Source organism: Lepidochelys kempii, chromosome 7, assembly GCF_965140265.1.
Source record: "Lepidochelys kempii isolate rLepKem1 chromosome 7, rLepKem1.hap2, whole genome shotgun sequence".
NCBI lineage: Eukaryota > Metazoa > Chordata > Testudines > Cheloniidae > Lepidochelys > Lepidochelys kempii.
The window spans coordinates 122436998-122456522 of NC_133262.1; the positions used below are offsets into that span (position 1 = coordinate 122436998).

A 19525-nucleotide genomic window follows, 5' to 3' on the forward strand; every position below is an offset into this window, starting at 1 on the left:
TTCTGAAGCAGGGATCAAAGAAGAGGCCAATTTTCTTGTGCCTATGTATCTTCACTGAAACCCTGTTGTCTTCCAGCATGCCCTTCCACCGGGGCTGCAGCAATGGCTCTCAGAGACTTGGTTTGCTCAGATTTAAAGTTTGCTCATCATGCCCTCAGTTCTACTGGGAAATTCTGGAGGTCTTATTCTCTCTAAAATCTCTTTTGACCATTTGTGCTCCCAGATCCTTACCAGGAGCTCCTGGCTTCACTCACAACTGTGTTTATTCTGACCTAGGGACTTAGTCTTCCTGCATTTCTAACAATCAGAGCCTGACTGCTTGCAGAGGTTTTTCTTGGCTGTTTCCAGATTACCTGGATATTTGCATAAGCGGCACCTCAGAAATCTGGTTTGACCTTCGACAGGTCAACATTTGCTCCCTTCCACTGGCAGAATCTGGCTCGGGCAGCTGCAGGCTAATGGAGTGCCTGGGGGCTGGGAGCCAGGACTCCTGGGTTCTCTTCCTCACTCAGCCACTGGCTCACTGCCGTGGCCTGAGGCAAACCAATGTCTGTTCTTTCATTTCCCCACAGTCCCAGAAAAGCGGGAATAATTGACCCTTATTCCCCCTTTTTTCAGGTGCTTTGAGATCTTTCGCGAAGAAGTGCTACATTCAGATTACGTATTATTCTAGGGGTCTCTTCAGTCTCCCTTAGGATATGGCTACACTGGGATTAAAAATACCCATGGCACCCTGCCTCAGATCCCAGATCAGCTGATTCAGGCTCACAGGCTGCAGGCTATGGGGCTAAAAATTGCAGTGGGCTGGAGCCCGGGCTCTGAGACCGCCCCGAACATCTACACTGCAATTTTATAGCCTGGCAGCCCAAGTCTCACGAGCCTACTGCAGCTGATTCAGGCCAGCTGCGGCTGTGCAGCGAGTCTTTTATCACAGTGTAGACGCACCCTTCGACTCTCTCTCCCCAACCCCTCCATCATCCAGCGTTCCCCTTTGCATGCCTCGCCTCTCGGGCAGATCATTCTGTTCTTGGGGGAGCTTCACCACTTAGCTGGAGGTTGAGTTTTTGTTTGTTTGTCGAGTCTGTGTTTATTATTAGCGGGCCATAGTACACTCCGGTGCATGGAGATTGGTGCCGTTTAAATTAACAGGTAACAAGAATCACAAGCCAACCTTGAAGTGAATCAAGGTCAGGAAGGAAACCTGGGCCACTGGGGCCCCAATTCAGCAAAGTACTTAAGCACTCGAGTAGCCATGCTGACTTCAATGGGTGTCACGTGCCTAAGCTGCTTGCTGAATCGGGGCCAGAAGCTGCACGCTCCAGTCTTGGCCACCTTCTCAGCACCGCAGCGTATATGGTGATGGCGTCTGCACATGGACTAGCGGTTAGAAAACAGGACTCCTGGCTCTGCCCCTGACTTGCCATGTGACCTTGGGCAAGGCGCTTCCCCCTTCTGCGTCAGTTTCCCCAGCTGTAAAATGAGGATAACGCCAGCCCACCTCACAGCAGTGCAATTAAGCTCACTTCCCCGCTGTACGTCGAGTGCTTTGAAATCCCTGGACAGAGGCCAGAGACAGGCACATTGTTACAGCTGCTGGGTTGGAACGTTGGCCTGGGGCGGGGTAGTCACTACCGGCTGCGGCGGATCAGCACCTCCTGCTGGCTAACACGGGGAGGTTAACAGGGCCACGCACGGGGAGGCAGCTTACCCACACCTCCTACCTGCGGGAACAGCACAGAAGGGGCGAAGAGAGAAAACTGGGGACCCTGCATGGTACAGGGATGCAATCTTATGACCTCATCCACAAGGGTCTTCCCTTCGGAGCCAGGCGTGAGCTACGAGATGTCCCAAGCCACCAGCTCCAGAATAGCTCTATTAAAGTCAAGCCGAGGCTGGACAGGCCCTCAATGTCAGAGCTAGAATGGTCTGTTGGCCTGCCCAGCCCAGCCCCCCACCCCCCTGCTCCACTGGACATCAACCCTGGAGCAAAAAGTGTCATCTGGCTGCGAAAGTCAACTGAAATTAAACCAACCAGGGGCCAAATTTCCCCTCATTCGTCCCTCCCCCAACGCTGCTGGCGGTGATGGAGACCGCGTGGCTTTATTATTTATCGCCCCCCAAGCCTGTTGGAAAGCCGAGCTCAAATGAGCTTTCGCCGTCAGAGCCCAGCGTGCCCGGCCAAGAGAACAAAGAGACAGGCGTGCGCGCACACAGAGAGAGAATCCCTTTGTCTGCAAGCAGGGATCCTCACCCAGCCACATCAGCTTCCACTGAGCGACCTGCAGTTTGTGCCGATGCCGGGGTGGGGTGGGGGGGTAGTTTACACCTGCATCTCATGCCTGCTGCACAACCGTGAAGAGGCCAAAAGAAACCCCAACCAACGCTCATCGGTCCGTGGCAGAGCATCAACCTTCCAACTCAGCTGCAGCAATCCCAGCAAAACATCAGAACGGACTGGAGGGAGGTTCCAGGGGACAGGATATGAAACCCACACAATAACTGGGCTCAAAGCAGGGTTTATATCAACCCCACGTATTTCTAGGGAAACTGCCCGTTCAATTTAATAACCTCTTTTTAAAAATAAAAAAAAAATTAAAAAAAAAATGGTCCAGCACTGAACCAAAGCTTCAGAAGCCAGGTCACCTTGAGGTTTTCGAAAGCAGGAGTGCCAAGGGGACAAGAGGATCCTTCCTTGGAGGACATGCTAAGGGGGAGGAGAGCCCAGCTCTCCATGAATCCACTAGACGATACACTCTGTCGGCCTGCCAATATTCACTGATATTTTAGAGAGCATGCGAGTGCTCGTTCCCCAGCCAGAACTTCTGTGTCTGCCAAGCGCTTCATCTGGATCCATCCACGGCTGAGAAGTTTCCAAATCTGCTTGTAGATGTGTCCAAAAAAATAAAAGGTACAAACCAAAGGATAAAAAGCATCAATGGGGTTGGGGGTGGGGGGGGGAGGGAGGAAAGACAGGGGAGAGAACCTCAGGCTGAAAAATAAAACCCCATTTTTCCTGGCACATCACCACCAGAAGACAGAAATAATTTAATTTAGTTCGCAATGTCTTGCTATGTCACTATATAGCACCCAGCACAGGCGAACCCCAGTTTTGGCTGTGGTCTTTTGGTGCTGCCGTAATACAACCAATAAGAAAGGGGAAGAGGTTGAGGTTGTGACTGAATGCTGGACCTGGGGCTGCAGATTCTCCTTTGCCGAAAACAACGGGGTTTGGACAAGGACTATTTTAACGAGTTTGATCTGGAGGAGAGACAAAATACTTAACAAACCCAGGATTTCGTGGCTGACACTATGCTGCCCTCCAACAGCTGCTCAGGACTAGTTCTCTTTTCCTCCAAAAGCACAGGCCCCTACCCCTTGAGCTAAAGGAGAATCTTCTTTATCAGTACAGGGTTTATGACACACAGCTGAACAGTTCTGATTCCATACAATAAAGGAAGTGGCGTACACACCCAGACCGCACTACCCAGTTTACTGCAACGCTTCTGTCCAAGGCACTGTGCAAACACAGCCCGCATCTATGGTATAATAAATGTTAGCCCCATTTTATAGGTGGGCAAACCGAGGCACAGAGAAGTGAAGTGGCCTGTCTACATTCACATGACAAGTGAATGAAGGAGCTTAAGATTAACTCAAGAGTCCCTGGCTACAAGTCCACTAAACACCATCTCTCTTAACAAGGGGCTGACAACTCCCCCCTCCCCCTTAGCCTACTGCTGCTGCTAAGGCAGAGAGGGGACAGTCTCCAGAGATACCAGCCTGGAGATAAATAAAAAGCAGACTGGATTCTGCCCTGGAACCCACGGGAACAACATGCATGACCCAGAGCAGGATCCGGCCCCGAGTGCTGAGTAATAAATCCGTATGTACACGTCCGTTTGAAGTCGGACAGAACGGCGGCCGCTGAGTTCCCAGCGCTCCGCGCTGATCACATTGCCAGGGCAGCACAGAAGCGGATTATAAAACACCACACCGGCTAGCAGTTCTGCAAAGCTACCTAACGGCGCTGCCCTCTCTTGGCTATTTCATTGTTTCAATGTTAGCCCCTCCTCTCCTTCCCCACCTTTTGTCCCCCACTCTAGGGGAGGATCTGTTGCTGTCAGGCCCAGTTCAGCTCTGATTATGAGTGCAAAAACTGGTAGGATCACTGAGGTGTGCTAAGGAAAAAACAAAAACAAAAAACCCACACACACCCACACACACAACGGAATAGGCCAATGCACTGCAAAGTAGTCACAGAGCTCTTTGCTTCCCTCATTGCTCTAACCTATTGCCACTCTTCCAATAACCTGCTCCTCCTGCGGCCAGCTCTTGCTTATGCTGGTCTGAGCCAGGAGATCACCCGGGCACACCTGCTGAGCTCAGTGGGGCTTAAGCAGAATCAGGTCCACAGGCTCCTGGCGGGGGAGGGAGGGGGGGAGGGAGAGCTGCTCCTTTCTGCCTTTGGCCCAAACCAGCCATTGAGAGTGGAAAGTTTGGGAAGGGGGAGGCCAGGGGAAGAGTCTTCAAAACCTCTCTAATATTTACTCAAACTCCTTCGCTCCTTTGATTACAGCTGGTCAGGGAGGGTGTCAAACGTCCCCTCTCTTCCCCATCACGCCTCTGTTGTGGAGGGGGGGAGGGGAGGGAAAGAAATTATACTTTCAAATTAAGGCCTCTTTTCTCTCCTCTCTTTTTCAACCAACCAACCACCCAGCTGGCCCTTTCCTCCCCCAGCCAGATCACGTGTAGCAGAGAATGGTTCTCCATTGCCCAGCTTCTCTGGTGAATGGCACTCTGTGAATACCACAGGTTAGCCTCAGACTGAACAAGATGCTGGACCAAGTTTATTACAACAAGGGTATTTCCGCAGCCATCAAAAGCTCTGTTTATACCCGCAGGTTTATACTGGAACAGACCTGGCCAACGCTCCACTGACTTCCTATTTCACAGTTGCCCTCCCTTTGCTTTTGAAGCTCTCCAAAGCAGGCTGCGTGGTGTGGTAGGAGCTACAGAGAAGGTCCTTGTGCTAGAATTTGTGACACAGGAAGAGCAGTCAGAAGGGGGGGGTTCTATACCCAAGCTGTCAGGGACTCAGTGGCTGGGCAAATCATCCAGTCTTTCTATGCCTCAGTCTCCCCATCTGTAAAATGGGATAATAGCTAAACCATGGGTGGAGGGAGGACCTTAACTTGCTTCTGGTTCTAAAGCACTCTGGGAGCCCCGATAAAAGATGCTATGCACAGTACCACATGGACCTGTCTCATATGCGGATGTAATCTATATACACCTACCCTAACACTGTCCCTCCTCCACTGCACATGCCTATGTGCAGTCCCAAATTACGGCCCAAGGGCCTTTGCCTTTCCAGCTCCTACCACACCAAGGCACCTTCTTCCATCCTTCCCACTTCATCAGCTCCACGTCTTGTATCCGGTCTCTGCCAAAAACCTCTCCCCAACCTCTGCCTCTTAATTCCTCTGGTAGTTATTTTTCAGTTAGCTGTGTATAAAGCACTTGGGGATGGGGATTTGTAGCAAAGCAGGCACAAGCAACCAAGCTGCCTAGGTGCGACTACATTCCGAGGCCTTAGTATAAATGCAGCCAGGAAGACAAGGGGGAGGGTATAGGAAGAGGAAAGAAATATTTCAACCCACAGCCAAGGAATTCAATAGGGAAATTCAAGACAGTTTTAGTTGACCGATGGCCTAAAGGTATCATCTTGCTTTGGGGGACTCCGAGGATCAAGACAAGTTCATGCTCGGGGTAACTTCCCAGACTTCAAAGGCTTTACACCAGGGATGGCTAGGCGCCCCCAAGATTCCTCTGAAGTACCCTTTCCTGCTATCTTATGCATTTAATTTCCTGTCTTCTAAATTGGCAGGAAAACCAAGGGCAACAGCAAAGCCCACACAAACCAAGGACTGTTAAAGACACAGAGATGGGGCCAGGGAGGTCTGACAAGATCACCTATGATGGCCTAAAAAGACACTGCACACAAAGGCAGAATCCCAGGGCACAAAAAAACGTTCCCATTTGGCAGCCCAGAGCCAGAACAACAAGGGGGTGCTGCAGGTCAGGACTGAGGAACATCGGAAGAGCTGTGGGCAGGGAATTGAGGGACATCAGCAGAGCTATGTGACGGGTGTCTCGGACCAGAATAGCCAGAGACTTCCTGTGAGTACGGAGGCCCACTGGCGTAGCTGGGCGGGACCTAGTGCCGTAACAGTCCTGAGTCTGGAGTGTGGCACTTTGCAGAGCTCTACGGGAAATGCTTGCACAGCATCTGCCCCCACTGACCAGTCACGAGTACTAAATTACACCAAGCTCTAGGCAAATATGTATAAACACTACCCCTTCAATGATCTGCACCTCACACACACGTCTGATAACAAAACACCTGGAAATATACACATGCCTATTAAATCAAACCCTATGCACTATAAGCTACAAAACCTGGTTTTGTTTTTAAAATGCAACCCACCTCAGCTCTGCCTAAAGCGTCCCAGTTCTAGCTGGTGCCAGCCACCTGGTATTTAGAGGCACTCCAGTTCCAATAACATTTTTTACCATTGGGAGAGAAGGACCCTTTCAAGGGGAAAAAAAAATTCCCCCAGCTCCACAGCTGTCTATCAAACAGAGGTCTGCAGAGCTCCCGCTCCGAAACCCATTGTGTAACTGGCCATTTTTTGTCCTTGCTGGAGTGCGTCAGGGCAAATCGATAGGGCCAGCCAGGAAAAGGGGTGGAAAAAAGCCACCATGGACATTTTCCACAGATCATCTGCAGGGAGGGCATGGCCAGCCACTGCTTTGCCTGGACAGGCACGATTAACAGGTCACACGTATGTCAGGCTCTGTAGCCATTTCTCCCAGCGGTGGCCTGACTCTGTACAGAAATTTCGCTTCCAAAAAATCTTCCCCGGCAGGAGCTTAGAATTCAGCACTGTTCCCCCCACCGATCCATGTCAGACTTTTGGCAAATACTACAGGTCTCCTCCCTCCTGGATTTTAAAAGAGAGCTGAAATCAACTCAGCTCTTTGTGTGATTAAAAACAAACAACTCCCCACCCCACCATGTCCATCTATAAAGCCAAAACCATCTTCCCTGTGCAATAGCCAAATCAGCACTGCTCTGGAAACAGGGCCGTACTGCCTTAGCACCTGAAAGGGGAGCACTGAACATTGTTTTCAAAAGGTCTCACCAAAATAATACTGGTTACATATAGATCTCCCATTCTTCTTAAAAAAATACTACAGCTATTCAGAACACAGAAGAATCCCCCCCACTCCCCCCCCAAAGCTGTTCTACCTATAAGGCAAGTCAAATAGCAGGATTAAAAACCCTGAGCATCCCTAAAAAAAAGGCCAAAGCACAGGGTATACATGGCATTTTAACTCTGTACTGTCTGCTTTGAGATTCCCAAGTGAGCTTTGATTCAGGCTAGTCTAAATCAATTGCATCCAGTACAGAGATTAGGATGAACATGGCAACATTTGGAGAACGTTTGGGAGGAAAAAATGTTTTGCTGGTTTTGTTTCCTATCTTCCTTCAAATCCCCATTAGGTGACTTCAGAATCGGATACAACTTTTCTTTAATAGACAAACAAAAAAACAAAAACAATAAATTGTTCCCAAGATGGGGTTATTCTGCAAGGTTGGAAGGAGATTGCATTATAACCGGGGATAAAGGTCAGCCCGGGAAATTTAAGATTTCAACAACGAAAGCAGGACCTGAAGAAAACCCCCCTCATCTTTTGATTCCTTCATACAAACAAAATGACAAGAAACAAACAGAGGGCTTTTATTTTCATGCCACAAAACCAGGAACTAAAAGGAGAAAACATCTCGGGGTGGGGGGAGATATATTACACACATTCGCAAGCAAAAGATTAACCACAAATGATATGTGCTGCTAATATCTGTATTGCAATAGTGTCGGTGAGCTTCAATCATGGACCAGGACTCCACTGTGCTTTGTGCTGTACACACAGAGCAAAAAGACAATCTTTGCCCTGAAGAGTTTGCTATCTACATACAAGACTATCTGCCTTTGCAATTCTGAATGTGTTTATTCGAGACACACCTGCCCCTTCTCCCATACAGTCTTATCTGTGCCCCTGCAACCTGGAACGATCTTGCCTGACTCGTGCTCAACGTACTGTTTATATTGCAGTAGTACTCAAAGGTCTCATCTAGATTGTACAGCACCTAGCATGACTGAAACCAAACACACTGAAAATGACAGCCCCTGCACCCAAAGAGCGTACAGTCTCCAAGACTTGACCTAACAAGCGGAGGACACAAACAAGGGGTCACAAGCCTTGGGCTTGTCGAGGCAACCATCACAACTTGCCACCTGGCTAGCTGTGATCAGGTTACCTTCAAAGGCCTACCATGCCGACTTCAGCCCCAGGCCCTTGCTACAGACACAGAGCTGGATCCAGAGTCCCGCTACACATTGATATTAGGAAGGTGACAGAGCAGAGAATCAGGCCCAGAGTCATCAAACGTCTTTGTTAAGTAATTAAAAAACAATCAAAAAAGGAGCTACAAAAAGATCCATGAGGAATATCACATGACCAGTTCCTCTCAGACACATTTCCCCCCCCAGCCGCAGATCTCACTAGCTCCGTGCTATTAGCCATTCATCAACGTCATTATATAGCCCAGGTTTGGGGTTTTCTGCCATCCCTTGTTGTGTTGTGGCTAACCACACTCAGACAAGCAATTCCAAGGGAGTCAAAGGGAATATTCGCCTGAGAAAAAAAAAATCACCAGATCTGGCCCTTAGAGTCCAAGATCCTGAGGGCAGGAAGTTGCCAGTTCCTATTTGTCTGCAAAGCACCATGCACATTAAACATTTAAATGGGCAGATCCCAAGGCCCACTGACAAAAGGTGGGTTTATTGCTATTTTATTGAAGGGAGAAACTGAGGCACAAGACCTAGGTCACACAGTGAGCAAACGGGAGAACTGGGAATAGAAGCCAGATCTCCTGACTCCCAGCTCTGTGCTTTATCCACTGGATCAGGGTGCCTCGCTTATTCAGACAAACTCAGGCTGATGACTTGTAGCAGTGTTGATTAAGAACCTCAATATTTGGCCTAATCTATGTAAGGAATTTATCTGGTCCCCATTACAACATCAGAGCACTTCACAATCTTCAGTGCATGGCCCTGTAGAGGGGGGCCAGTGCCATCATCCCCACTGCACAGAGGAGAAACTGAGGCACACAGGGGCTAAGTGACTCCCCTAAGGTCACACAAGAAGTCTGTGGCAGAACAGGAAATTGAACCCTGGTCTCGAGCCTCAAGCTAGTTCCCTAACCACTGGACCATCTTTCCTAAATACTAAAGGTTTGCAGTGAGACTGAAGTGTATTCCTTGCCTGGCTGTAGCTTTGCAACCTGCAGTTTAGCCAGGAAACGCCCTGAGGGGCTAACGCAGAGCCAGCAGAAGGTATCCTTCGAGCAACAACACATTTTAAAAGTGGGCGTGGATGAGATCCAAGTCTGCTGGGAACCCACCCGGAAAATTCCTTGGCGCGACGCTGCGCAGCGGACCGCCCCAGTGCGTGGGTTTCCCAGCCCAGCCAGCCACTCCCGGCTCTGGGATGAAGGTATCTTTCCTACTTGGCTCTGCCCTTTTCCCAGAGAGGGAAGAATTAACAGAAGCAAACAAATGCTTCTCACAAGTCTGGCTGAGTCTTTGCCCTTCCTCAGGGTTGCGGGGGGGGGGGGGGGGGGGGGGAGGAGAAGAAAAAGAAGAACCACTAGCAGCTCCATGCAACTCTTTGCTTTCCCCAAAAAACCCGGAGGGGGAAAAACCACTTTCCTGTGAGCTCACACTGACTCCTCTCCGCAGAGAATCCCCCCACCCCCCCGGGCCTGGCCATCCAACTGGAAAGTAATCACGTTGCGCTTTTTATTTATTACCCTTTTTTTTTTAATTGCTAAATGGTGACTCATTTTGGCAGCGTTAAAATACACAGGAAATCATCCCCATTTTACAGCAACCACCATTCGATTCACTGTTAAATATTTATTCCGCGCACTGCAGCCCTGGGAGGAAGCAGAGGGCCCCACTGCCCTGAAGCAGTTGTACGGGAGACAGCAGGACAGAACAGGAGAGACCTCGGGGCCAGCCCAAGGAAGGCAGCAACGCTGGGGTGGGTTGATGGCCTATGCGCTTGTTAGCTGTCCCCAGTCTCCACAGCTAAGGGGAGGGACTAGACCCCAGGATTAGGGCAGGAAGGGCTCCACCAGGCCACGCTGCCAAACAAGGCTCAATATACAAAACCCCCTATTATTCCAGTTCTGGGCACGATCACACAAAACCCCAGTGGTCTGTGCTCCTCCCAGGATGGGCACTGGTCCCACCCGTCCCCACCACAAACTCTTCATTGTTCAGCCAAATGTCAGCTAAGTGCCCACAGGCAGAAAAGCTGGTGCATTAGCCCGCTGCGCCCCCATGCTGCCCCCTCCCTCCCCGGGGCTTTTGGAGAAGCCTAGTCACTGGTGACACCACCCCCAGCTGCTCAAGATCCTGCCCCTGCCTCACCCCTCCTCCACAACACCCACCTCCAACCGGTTTCAAACATCACAAGAGGAGGGAGACTTTGGTGGAGCCCGGGTGGTGGGAAGAGAGAGGAGATGCTGATTTGACACTGACGAGGGATGCATTGTAATCAAGGCATTGCTTGCCACCCCTGGGAGCAAGCTGCCTGAAACCAGATTTCAAAGCAATTCAACCTACGAACCCATCTGATTTCCCTTCCATCCTCACTTATTTGGGAAGCAGAAGAGGGCAGGGCCTTCGGAAAAGGTTCTGGAGGCAAGTCCTCTAGCAAAGGGTCTCTCTCTGCTGATGTTTTGTTCTAAACCAGGGCGATTATGTTCTGCATTCATCCGCTGCAACAAATGGCCCAAGGAGGGGATCCTTTACGCTATAACCACATACCCATAATTAGCTGCATCAGCAAGTTACTCCTCTTCGTTAATTAGTTTGCAAAGCAGTTTGAAGGTTTCAAGTCCTATTGTCACCAGTGGGTGACAAATGACTTCAAAAGATCCCCATCAAATACCTCACTGCTTCCTTTCCCCCACCTCCACTCCATTGTTTGAATAACCCCTTGAAAGCTGAAAACACAAACCCCATACCAGTCATTTTATCACCCACCCCTGTTTGACATGCACTCCCCCCGCCCCCTTTCTCCTCACCCCCATGATGTCTTTCCAGCTGAGCTTGAAATTAACATCTGCTTTTGTAGCCAGACTAGTCCACAGGATATGAGACACAGTAGGTAGGTTGGTCCAGTCAAAGATATTACCTCACCTACTTTGTCTCTCTCATGTCTGCTTTTGTTTACTTCCTCATTTGTACCCCAGCACCACTGAGGAGCTGGGAACAGGGCACTGCATCAAAAGGCAGTTGCAGAACCATCAGGGAGGAGGAGTGCAAGGAGTTATTTTGTGTAGGTCCTACGTAAACACTGGCCTTTTCAAAAAATAAAAAGATTTCTCAATGGCACAGCAGAGGATTAAAAATGAAGTAGAACAGGGAATAGGTGGCAAATTCCTCCCCTAATGACTTTAAACCAGGTGGATTTTGTGGAGGGGAGGGGACTCAGATTTGACTGTGCTCACTTGAGTCTGGAATCTTCACAATTGAGTAAAAGCCCTTGATCCAAAAGAATCACCGTGGGGGGCTAGGTAAAGGTTCAGACAGGCAATGCGGGGCAGTGATTCGCTTCCATCCCACTCTTGAACTGGAAGAGATCCATGAAGTCCCTTTGCCTTGCCCCACTAGCCAGTCCCAGGTCGGTTCCAACGACACATTTTTAAGGACTTTGACCATCTCTTTTAGACTGGAATCTCCTCGGGGCAGGGACTTACTTGCCTTTGCTTGTCTCTTGGGCAGCACCATGCACACCACGGGCGCGCTGCAACCAGCGCAACCATCGCAGAGAAAGAGACAAAAAAGGGACAACTATGGGGTCCACTTACCCGGATCTCGTTGCGCCGGATTTCCACGTCACACACCGAATGGCCCTGGTGGGCCCCGCTATAGTAGCAGCAGAATTGGCACACGGCGACCTGCTCCGCTTCACAGTGGTACAGTCGGTAGGCGTTGTGCTGGGGGCAGCTCCAGGCCCGGACATCGTCCGCCTCCACCAGGAGGTGCCCCCGGGCCGTGGAGGGCTGCTGCAGGTGCGTCTGCACGTGAGATTGACAGCAGGGGGCCTCGCACCTCAGGCAGATCTTTTGGGCAGGCAGCGGGGGGCCCCTGCGGCAGAAAACGCAGTGCAAGACGGAGGGGGTCTTCTCCAGGTTGAGGGAGTTGAACTTTTCCACAATGTTGGTCAGTTTCAAGTTCTTCTCCAGGTTGGGTTTCTGGTTGTAGGCCTGATTGCATTCCGGACAGCGCACTAACCCAGTCTCTTTGGCCCACGCCTCCCCTATGCAGCCCCTGCAGAAATTGTGCTTACAAGGAAGTTGAACGGGTTCCACAAAGACATGCAGGCAAATGGGACATATAAGTTCCTCTTCAAAACAGTTCTTCCAATTTTCAGCCATTTCTACGGATATATATATATATATATATATATAATCTCTCTCTTACTATTTCAGTTTGATCTACAGATGCCGATGGAGAGTGGGCTTTTCCCCCTGCAGTGGGAAGCCTGCCGGTAAACTGCTATTGAAAAATAAAAAAATAATAAAAAATAAAAACTACAGGATATTCTAAATTTCAAAGTAAAATAACCCACAGAGCAGAGTCCTACGAAACTCAAACACTAACAAAAATGTATATATACGATCTGATTAAGGGCCAGTGTTAGCTGGAAAAAAAAAAAAAAAAAACACAGAAGCTTTCAGGGTTTAAAGCCCACAATTTTAACAACTCTTAGGAGCAGTTTTGTTTCTTCTGATTCTGGAAGGTGAATCGAAACTTACTGAAGGTTGAAAAAAAATCCATACAAAATCCAGTAGCAGAGTCCAAGTTCCATTAAAAACCTCCTAAATTTAGAACTCCGGATTTGATTTTTCTTGTCTTCGGTTTGCAACTGACATTCAATATTTTAAAGGGACTTTTGTCCACCAACCCAGTCAAAAGCCCAAGAGAATAGACTGCCTCCGATTTCTTTTCCCCCTTCCTTTTCTCCCTGAGGGGAGCTAGGAATTAGTCTTTTTTTAAAAAAATAACATAAAAAAATCAGTTAAGATCCAAATGGAAGGAAGGAGGAAGATTAAAAAACAATGAAACAACGAACTGGATTCTTTCAACTGCCCCAACGATTTTCTTCTAACCCAGCTCAGCAGCAAAAAAAATTCTTTCGGTTGCTTTGGAATAGTGAGATCTTGGACGGAAGAACACAGTGGGAAGACGGGTCAATCATTCAGATGAAATTCCAGCCCAGAGCCAAAGGAACCCTCCCTATCCCTTCCTCCTTTCACAAATAGGAATGAGAATGAAAGAAGAAAAAAAGGTTTGGGAGAGGGGAAAAAAAGGCCCATGAAACAAAAATCAACCTGTGCTCTAAATTCTCACTAGGGAACAGGTTTAGAAAAAGAAAATCTCGTTTCAGGATCTGGAGAGATTCTGATTCAAGGTAAAAACGTCCCCAAGTAGAAACAATAAGACAAAACAAAAGCTCAATATTTGGGAGCGAGCTGGGTCGCTGGCAGGAAAACAAGCATGCCTTGATCAAACTGAAAAGGAATTTCTCAACTGCTAATGAAGAGCCCTTCCCCCTCCTTTTCCTTCTCTTCTCTGTTTTCTCTCTGACATGAAAGCTATTTCTCCTTTCAGATCCAGCCTGCAAAAAGGGGGGGGGGGGTGAGAAAGAAGCTGAAAGCCGACTGCTGAAATGTACAATTCCAGCAGGATCTAGTCAATTCTCAGCCATTTTGAGTTGCCGCTCTCAGTTTGGATTTTAAAAATATAGCGACAAGAGAAAGGAGGGTGGATTTAACAAGAAAAAGTAATAAAAACAATATATTAAAAAAAAAATAACCGATCCGGTAGACGGCACCACCCTGTAAAGTATGCGCCTGATGTGTCAGTTTAAGGAGGGGAAACTCCACATTGAGTCGGTGCAGCAGCAGCAGCTGCTGTTGTCTTTTGGCTTTATCATCAGATCAAAAAAAAAAAGCCAACAGGCTCATCACGGCCACCTCCAGCCATCTTGGTTTTTGTTGTGTTGTTTTTTTCTGTGTGTGTGTGTGTGTGTGTGTGTGTGGTTTTTTTTTTTTTTTTAATAATCTTTTTAATAAAGACAGCCGTCTCTTCTCCCCCTCCCTCCGCCCCCAGAACCATAAAAAAAAACCCACACACCAATCTGGCAGCACCCTGGTTTCAAGGCTCTCTCCTCTGCCCTACCCGCTCCTCCCGGATTCTTTGCCCCACGCAGGGGGAGGTGGAAAAAACAAACCGACTCCCCTACAGAATGAAACGGGAGGGAGGGGGGAAAAAAAACCACACACACACACACACACCCCCCCCCCGGCCGCCACGCAACAGCCCCAACCCAAGCGGGCTCGGCCCCGATGTCACACGCCCGCCGGGGCAGCGGCTCCCCTGGGCTGGGCCATAAAGAAGGAATAAGGCCCCCTGACAGCTACAGAGCCATCGTCAAGCTGCAGCTCCGGAGCCAGGCTGCCACATCCCGGGGGGGGGGGGGGAGATGCGTGTCGGGGAGGGAGGGGGGCAGAGCAGGAGAAGCGGCCCCCACACCGCCCTATAAATCCTCAAGATGCTACGGGGGGGGGGGTGCGCGGACCCCAAAGTCCTCGGGATTTTTGTGCGGGGGGGGGGAGGGGGCTGGAAATCGGGAAGCGGCTCCCCGTGCGGGGTGGGGGGGGGGGGGGCGACAGAGGCTGCAGGGGGGGGAGGAGGAGGAGGTGGGGGGGGGAGTCCGGGTCCTCTTCGGGCTCTCGCTGCGCGGGGGGGGCGGCCCGATCCCCCCCGCCCCGAGCAGGCGCCCCTGGGGCCGCGGCGCCCCGCTCGCGTGACAACCCTCGGGGAGCGCGGGGGGATCCGGTCCGGAGGGTGCCGCGGCCGCCGCTTCCTCGCCCGCTGCCGCCGCCGCCGCCTCTCACGCCGGGGCCGAGCCGCCGCCGCACCAGCCTCTCGCCCGGGCCCCGCCCCGCCGGCCCACGTGACCGCCGCAAGTCGCTACATTGAAACACCGCCGCGTTCGGGGCCTCCTGCCTTAAAGCGGCCGCGCCTGGGCGCCAGAGGTGGTGGGGGGGGGCCCACCGCTCTCCCCCTCCCCCTCGCCTGCGACCCTCGCTGCCCCCCTGGCAGGGTTAGGGCTGTGACCGTGGCACCCGGGACCCCCAGCCCCAGGCGGGTCCCGCAGCAGCAGGCAGGGGACCAAGACCGCCGCTGCCCCAAAGAGCTTCCAATCCTTGGCGGGAGGGACCTGCCGGGAATGACCAGGCCCGGGGGGTTAGCACGGGAGGCGGTGGACGGGAGCAGCATGCCTTTCCCGGCCCCGCGCGCAAGGCAGCCGAGGGGTCAGGGCTCCGGTGCATCAAGCGTTCAACTCTGGCCAGGGGCACGGGCGTACAGCCATCCGCTCTGGCCCCCATTCCCACAGCATCTGGGGCCCTGATCCTCCAAGGCACGTAAGGGGGCATCGATGCAGCCAACGGCAGCGAGCCTCCGAGCCCGGCTCGACAGACTGAGGCCCGCTTCACGGGTAGCGCAAGCCCGAGGCGGTCAAGGTCAGAGGCTCACGGCTGCAGGTGGTGTGAAGACATACCCTTAGACACGTAATTCCCATTAAAATCAATGTGAGGTAGGTGCCGAAATACCTTTGGGGAGCTGGGCCCCACAATCTTTAATATATTTACCCTCACAACACCCCCGTGCAAGAGGGAAACGCTATCATCCCCATTTTACAAATGGGGGACTGAGGCACAGAGAGACTAAGGCCTAAGCACCAGACCATGTTGTGTGAGATCAAAGCTCTTCAGTTTCCAGGAAAATACATGGTTTTTCTAGCTGCCCACCCTGCAAACTCCACCTGAGATCTGAGAGGTAGATGAATGCATTGCCAACAATACAGATTCTGGAGCTAGGACTTCGTAGGGGTGCGTGCGTTCTTTCTAGGGGTGCATGCGTTCTTTCTAGGGGTGCTGGTTTTTAAGCATAGCAGAGTCTTATAGATTTGCATACAACCTTGTAAAGGCCTCCAAGTTTTCTGCACCCCATGAGAAAAGCAGTCTAAGTCCGGCCAACCCCAAGTGTTCCAAAATCATGAGTCACCCCCCCAAAAGACTATGAGATTGGCTTCAAAATCATGAGAATGAAACCAAAAATAATGAAGTTTCGCTACTTTTTATCTTACTTCTGTGTTTTGAGCCCTTGAGCTACACTTGGGTCATGTTTTTGAAGCCCACACCTTACCCTTTTTAAAATATGAATAGTCACATGAATCTGGGAGCTGGGGCTTTAAGAAAAAAACCCCAAATACCATGAGAGTTGGGATAAAATTGTGAGAGTGGGCAACACTATAAGTGTCCCTGGAGCCAAATTCTTTTGGGAATTAAATGCTCACCCCACTTTTTAGGAGTGATCTCACAGTAATTCTTCTCTCTTTCCTCAACGAAGATAAATGATTGAGAAATATTTCCAGCTTTGCTCACCAGTGCTGATCACAGTGAGCTGACCTGCACTTCACCGCACTCTGCATTTAGCTTCATTGCGGCTCGGGATTTGGTGAAGCTCTTTTCATTCAGGCCAGTCCATGGGCTTGTCAAACCCAAAGGGCTGGGGAGCGCTGAACTTTGGCAGTTTTCTTTTCCTGTTATTGATGCTGGTTCAGAATGAGTTCATCTGTGACACCGTCATGTGCCAGTGGCAAAGAATCCTAGAAAGTGTCACTTTCTTCCAACATGGAACATGGACCTTTATTAGAATAAGCAACTCAGTGCTAACCCTAAAGCTCCTCTGTTTCTCTCTGCTTTACTGTAGAGCTCTGCCTATAATCTCCCCAAGCCTCAGTGCTGCCTGGCGGATTGCTACAGATTTAAAGAAACAATACACATAATGTCACTGTTTTGTTAATTCTTTTGACCATGAGCAACGCAGACTAGAATCCAGATCTCTCTCTCTCTCTCAGTGCTGTGTTGGTTCTGCAAGGAGAAGAGGAGTATAAAGCAGGTGCTCAGAGTCTAGAGTGGTGAAGACCATCGAAGTACTGAGGAAGACACAAGGCCAGCTCTATTTTTTTTGGCACCCCAAGCAAAAAATTTGCTGCTCTAAGCTCCGAGAGCGCAACTGCCCAAGCCAAAAAAAAGGGGGACGGCCGGAATGCCGCCCTTGGAATTGTGCATCCCTCAGTACGCGTTTGCTTTGCTGGTGCCTAGAGCCGGTTCTGGGAAGAGAGAAATAGTAAGCACTCATTTTACTCGTGAAAGTGAGCTGATCTGACTGTGAAAACACACGGGCAGCAGGTCAAGTGAGGAAGGAAGAGCCAATAGTCGCTTGCTTTCAAACTGGGGCCCTACAAGCTCTGTATAGTCTGTCCTCACCAGGGTTCATAACCACATTTGAAACGGTTGGTGGTGGCGTGCGTCCATGCAATGGTTTAAAACACAGATGGACTAGAACCTAGCAAGCTGGAGGGTGACAAGAGCCATTAGTAGTTTACAGCAATTGTTCCCAAGCACCTCCAGGTACTGATTCCGTAGGCCTCAGAGCCTGTGGCTGGCCCGTTCCTGCCTTAATAGCGAGCCGCTTAAATTGGGCCCCGATGTGCTACTGCATCCCACTCAGCTGCACCCACCCTCGGCCAGGTTAGAGAGCGCACAGCAGACCAGGAAGCAGCTGCTGACAATCTATAGAAACCTTCACACCATTTTACAGACTACAATATGCGGTACCTTGCCTCAGGAGAGTTGCTCCGTGTAACCGACATCAGGGTCTGAATGCTGCCATCTCTGGGGTGGAGGGTAGCAGCTAACTGATGAAAAATAAGGAGAATCTACTTCAGTTAAAGACAAGTCCAAGCCCTGACGCACGCAAACGGGATGATGAATCAAGCTGTCAGCCTGGCAAATGAGTACAACTGGGGCCAGCCTCACACACAAGCTGAACGCACTGTCCCAGGACAGCTCACCTAGGGCCTGCGTCCCTATCATGCTGTGATACCAGTGTGGGATGGAGAACCTCATCTCCAGCCACACCAGGGAGCAATTCGTAGATTGATCCAGCCCTTCCAGCAGTTGGTTCTAGCTTGGGGTCCTGCGAACTGCAAGACTGGCCATGGGTACCAAAAACTCTGGAAAGAGCCGAATCCTCATGGGCCAATCCAGCTCCCAATGAGCATTTTGCCCTAGGGTCAGGACTGGGCCATTATTTTGTGTCCAAACATTTTAGCTGTGCTTTGTTCTCCCCAGTTTTGAACAATTTATGTTTTGCCCACAAGGTCTCTTTAAAACCTAAATTCCTACCTGTGGTTTTTTTTTTTTCCCCCTTTTCTTGGAGATTGGGCAATTCTCCTTTTCCCTTGGAAGAGAACATAGGGGTGTGTCTGTTATCACATCTCTCCTGCCAGTCTCCTTATCAGCAGCTGCTTTTGCAGGAGGAGGGGGGTTGTATATCCGACTCCTGCTGAATGTGCTAGGGTGTTGGAAGCAAAATATGTTTCCAATGTAAACACATTTCCCATAAGGAGAATTGAAAAGGCAGAACTCAAGAGCGGCTTAAAAAGGGAACATTTAGATTAAAAAACCACGTAGTGCTTTCTGCTGAATCAAGATACCACTGTAATGCATGTTAACAGGAGGAAGCACTACCTCGTGATTAAAGCCCAGGACTGGGAGTCAGGACTCCTGGGTTCTATTCCTGACTCACTGTGTGACCTTAGAGTAACAGCCATGTTAGTCTGTATTCTCAAAAAAGAAAAGGAGGACTTGTGGCACCTTAGAGACTAACCAATTTATTTGAGCATGAGCTTTCGTGAGCTACAGCTCACTTCATCGGATGCATACGAAAACTTATGCTCAAATAAATTGGTTAGTCTCTAAGGTGCCACAAGTCCTCCTTTTCTTTTTGTGTGACCTTAGGTAAGTCACGTGACCGCTCCGTGCCTCTCTTTGCCCAACGTAAAATGGGGATACCAGTGATTTACTTCTCAGTGGGTTGTGAGATTTAATTTGTCCCTGTTTGTAAAAATGCTTTGAGATCCTCGGAGAGAGGAAACTAGAGCGTGGCAAAACATAGTATGCTCATTATTACAGTGCTGTGCTAGCTTCTTTCGCATCACAAAACACAGCCATCAGGCTGGCAGATGGCCCAGCACAATATAAATATGACCGGACCAAGTGCTCATCTGCCCCGATGGACGCATAATTCAATGCTGAATTAAATCCAACGGCTATGCGGGATGTGAAATCTGCCTTTGCTAACTTGACCGACTTTGGAAGTGTCTGCAAGTCATTGCAACCCAGTGGGTGCTTGGTGCCCCTTGAGCTGTGCATTGGTGGGGCTGAATCCAATCTCTAGTGGACAGGAAT

The 19525-nt window shown here is 50.1% G+C and overlaps 1 protein-coding gene across 2 annotated transcripts in view; it reads right to left on the minus strand.

Annotated features, from left to right (window-relative positions):
* Positions 1 to 15133, minus strand: part of TRIM8 (tripartite motif containing 8) — a 53064-nt gene extending 37931 nt beyond the window's left edge. The window contains exons 1-2 of one of the 2 annotated variants that reach the window (XM_073354502.1): positions 14334 to 15133; positions 12002 to 12692 (exon numbers count right to left, since the gene is read on the minus strand). In XM_073354502.1, coding sequence (XP_073210603.1) covers positions 12002 to 12571 — 570 coding nt within the window. In that variant the 5' untranslated portion in view covers positions 12572 to 12692; positions 14334 to 15133. Of the gene's footprint in view, positions 1 to 12001 lie in introns of both variants that reach the window. The other variant, XM_073354500.1, reaches the window with a different exon arrangement.
* Between the last annotated feature and the right edge of the window lie 4392 nt (positions 15134 to 19525).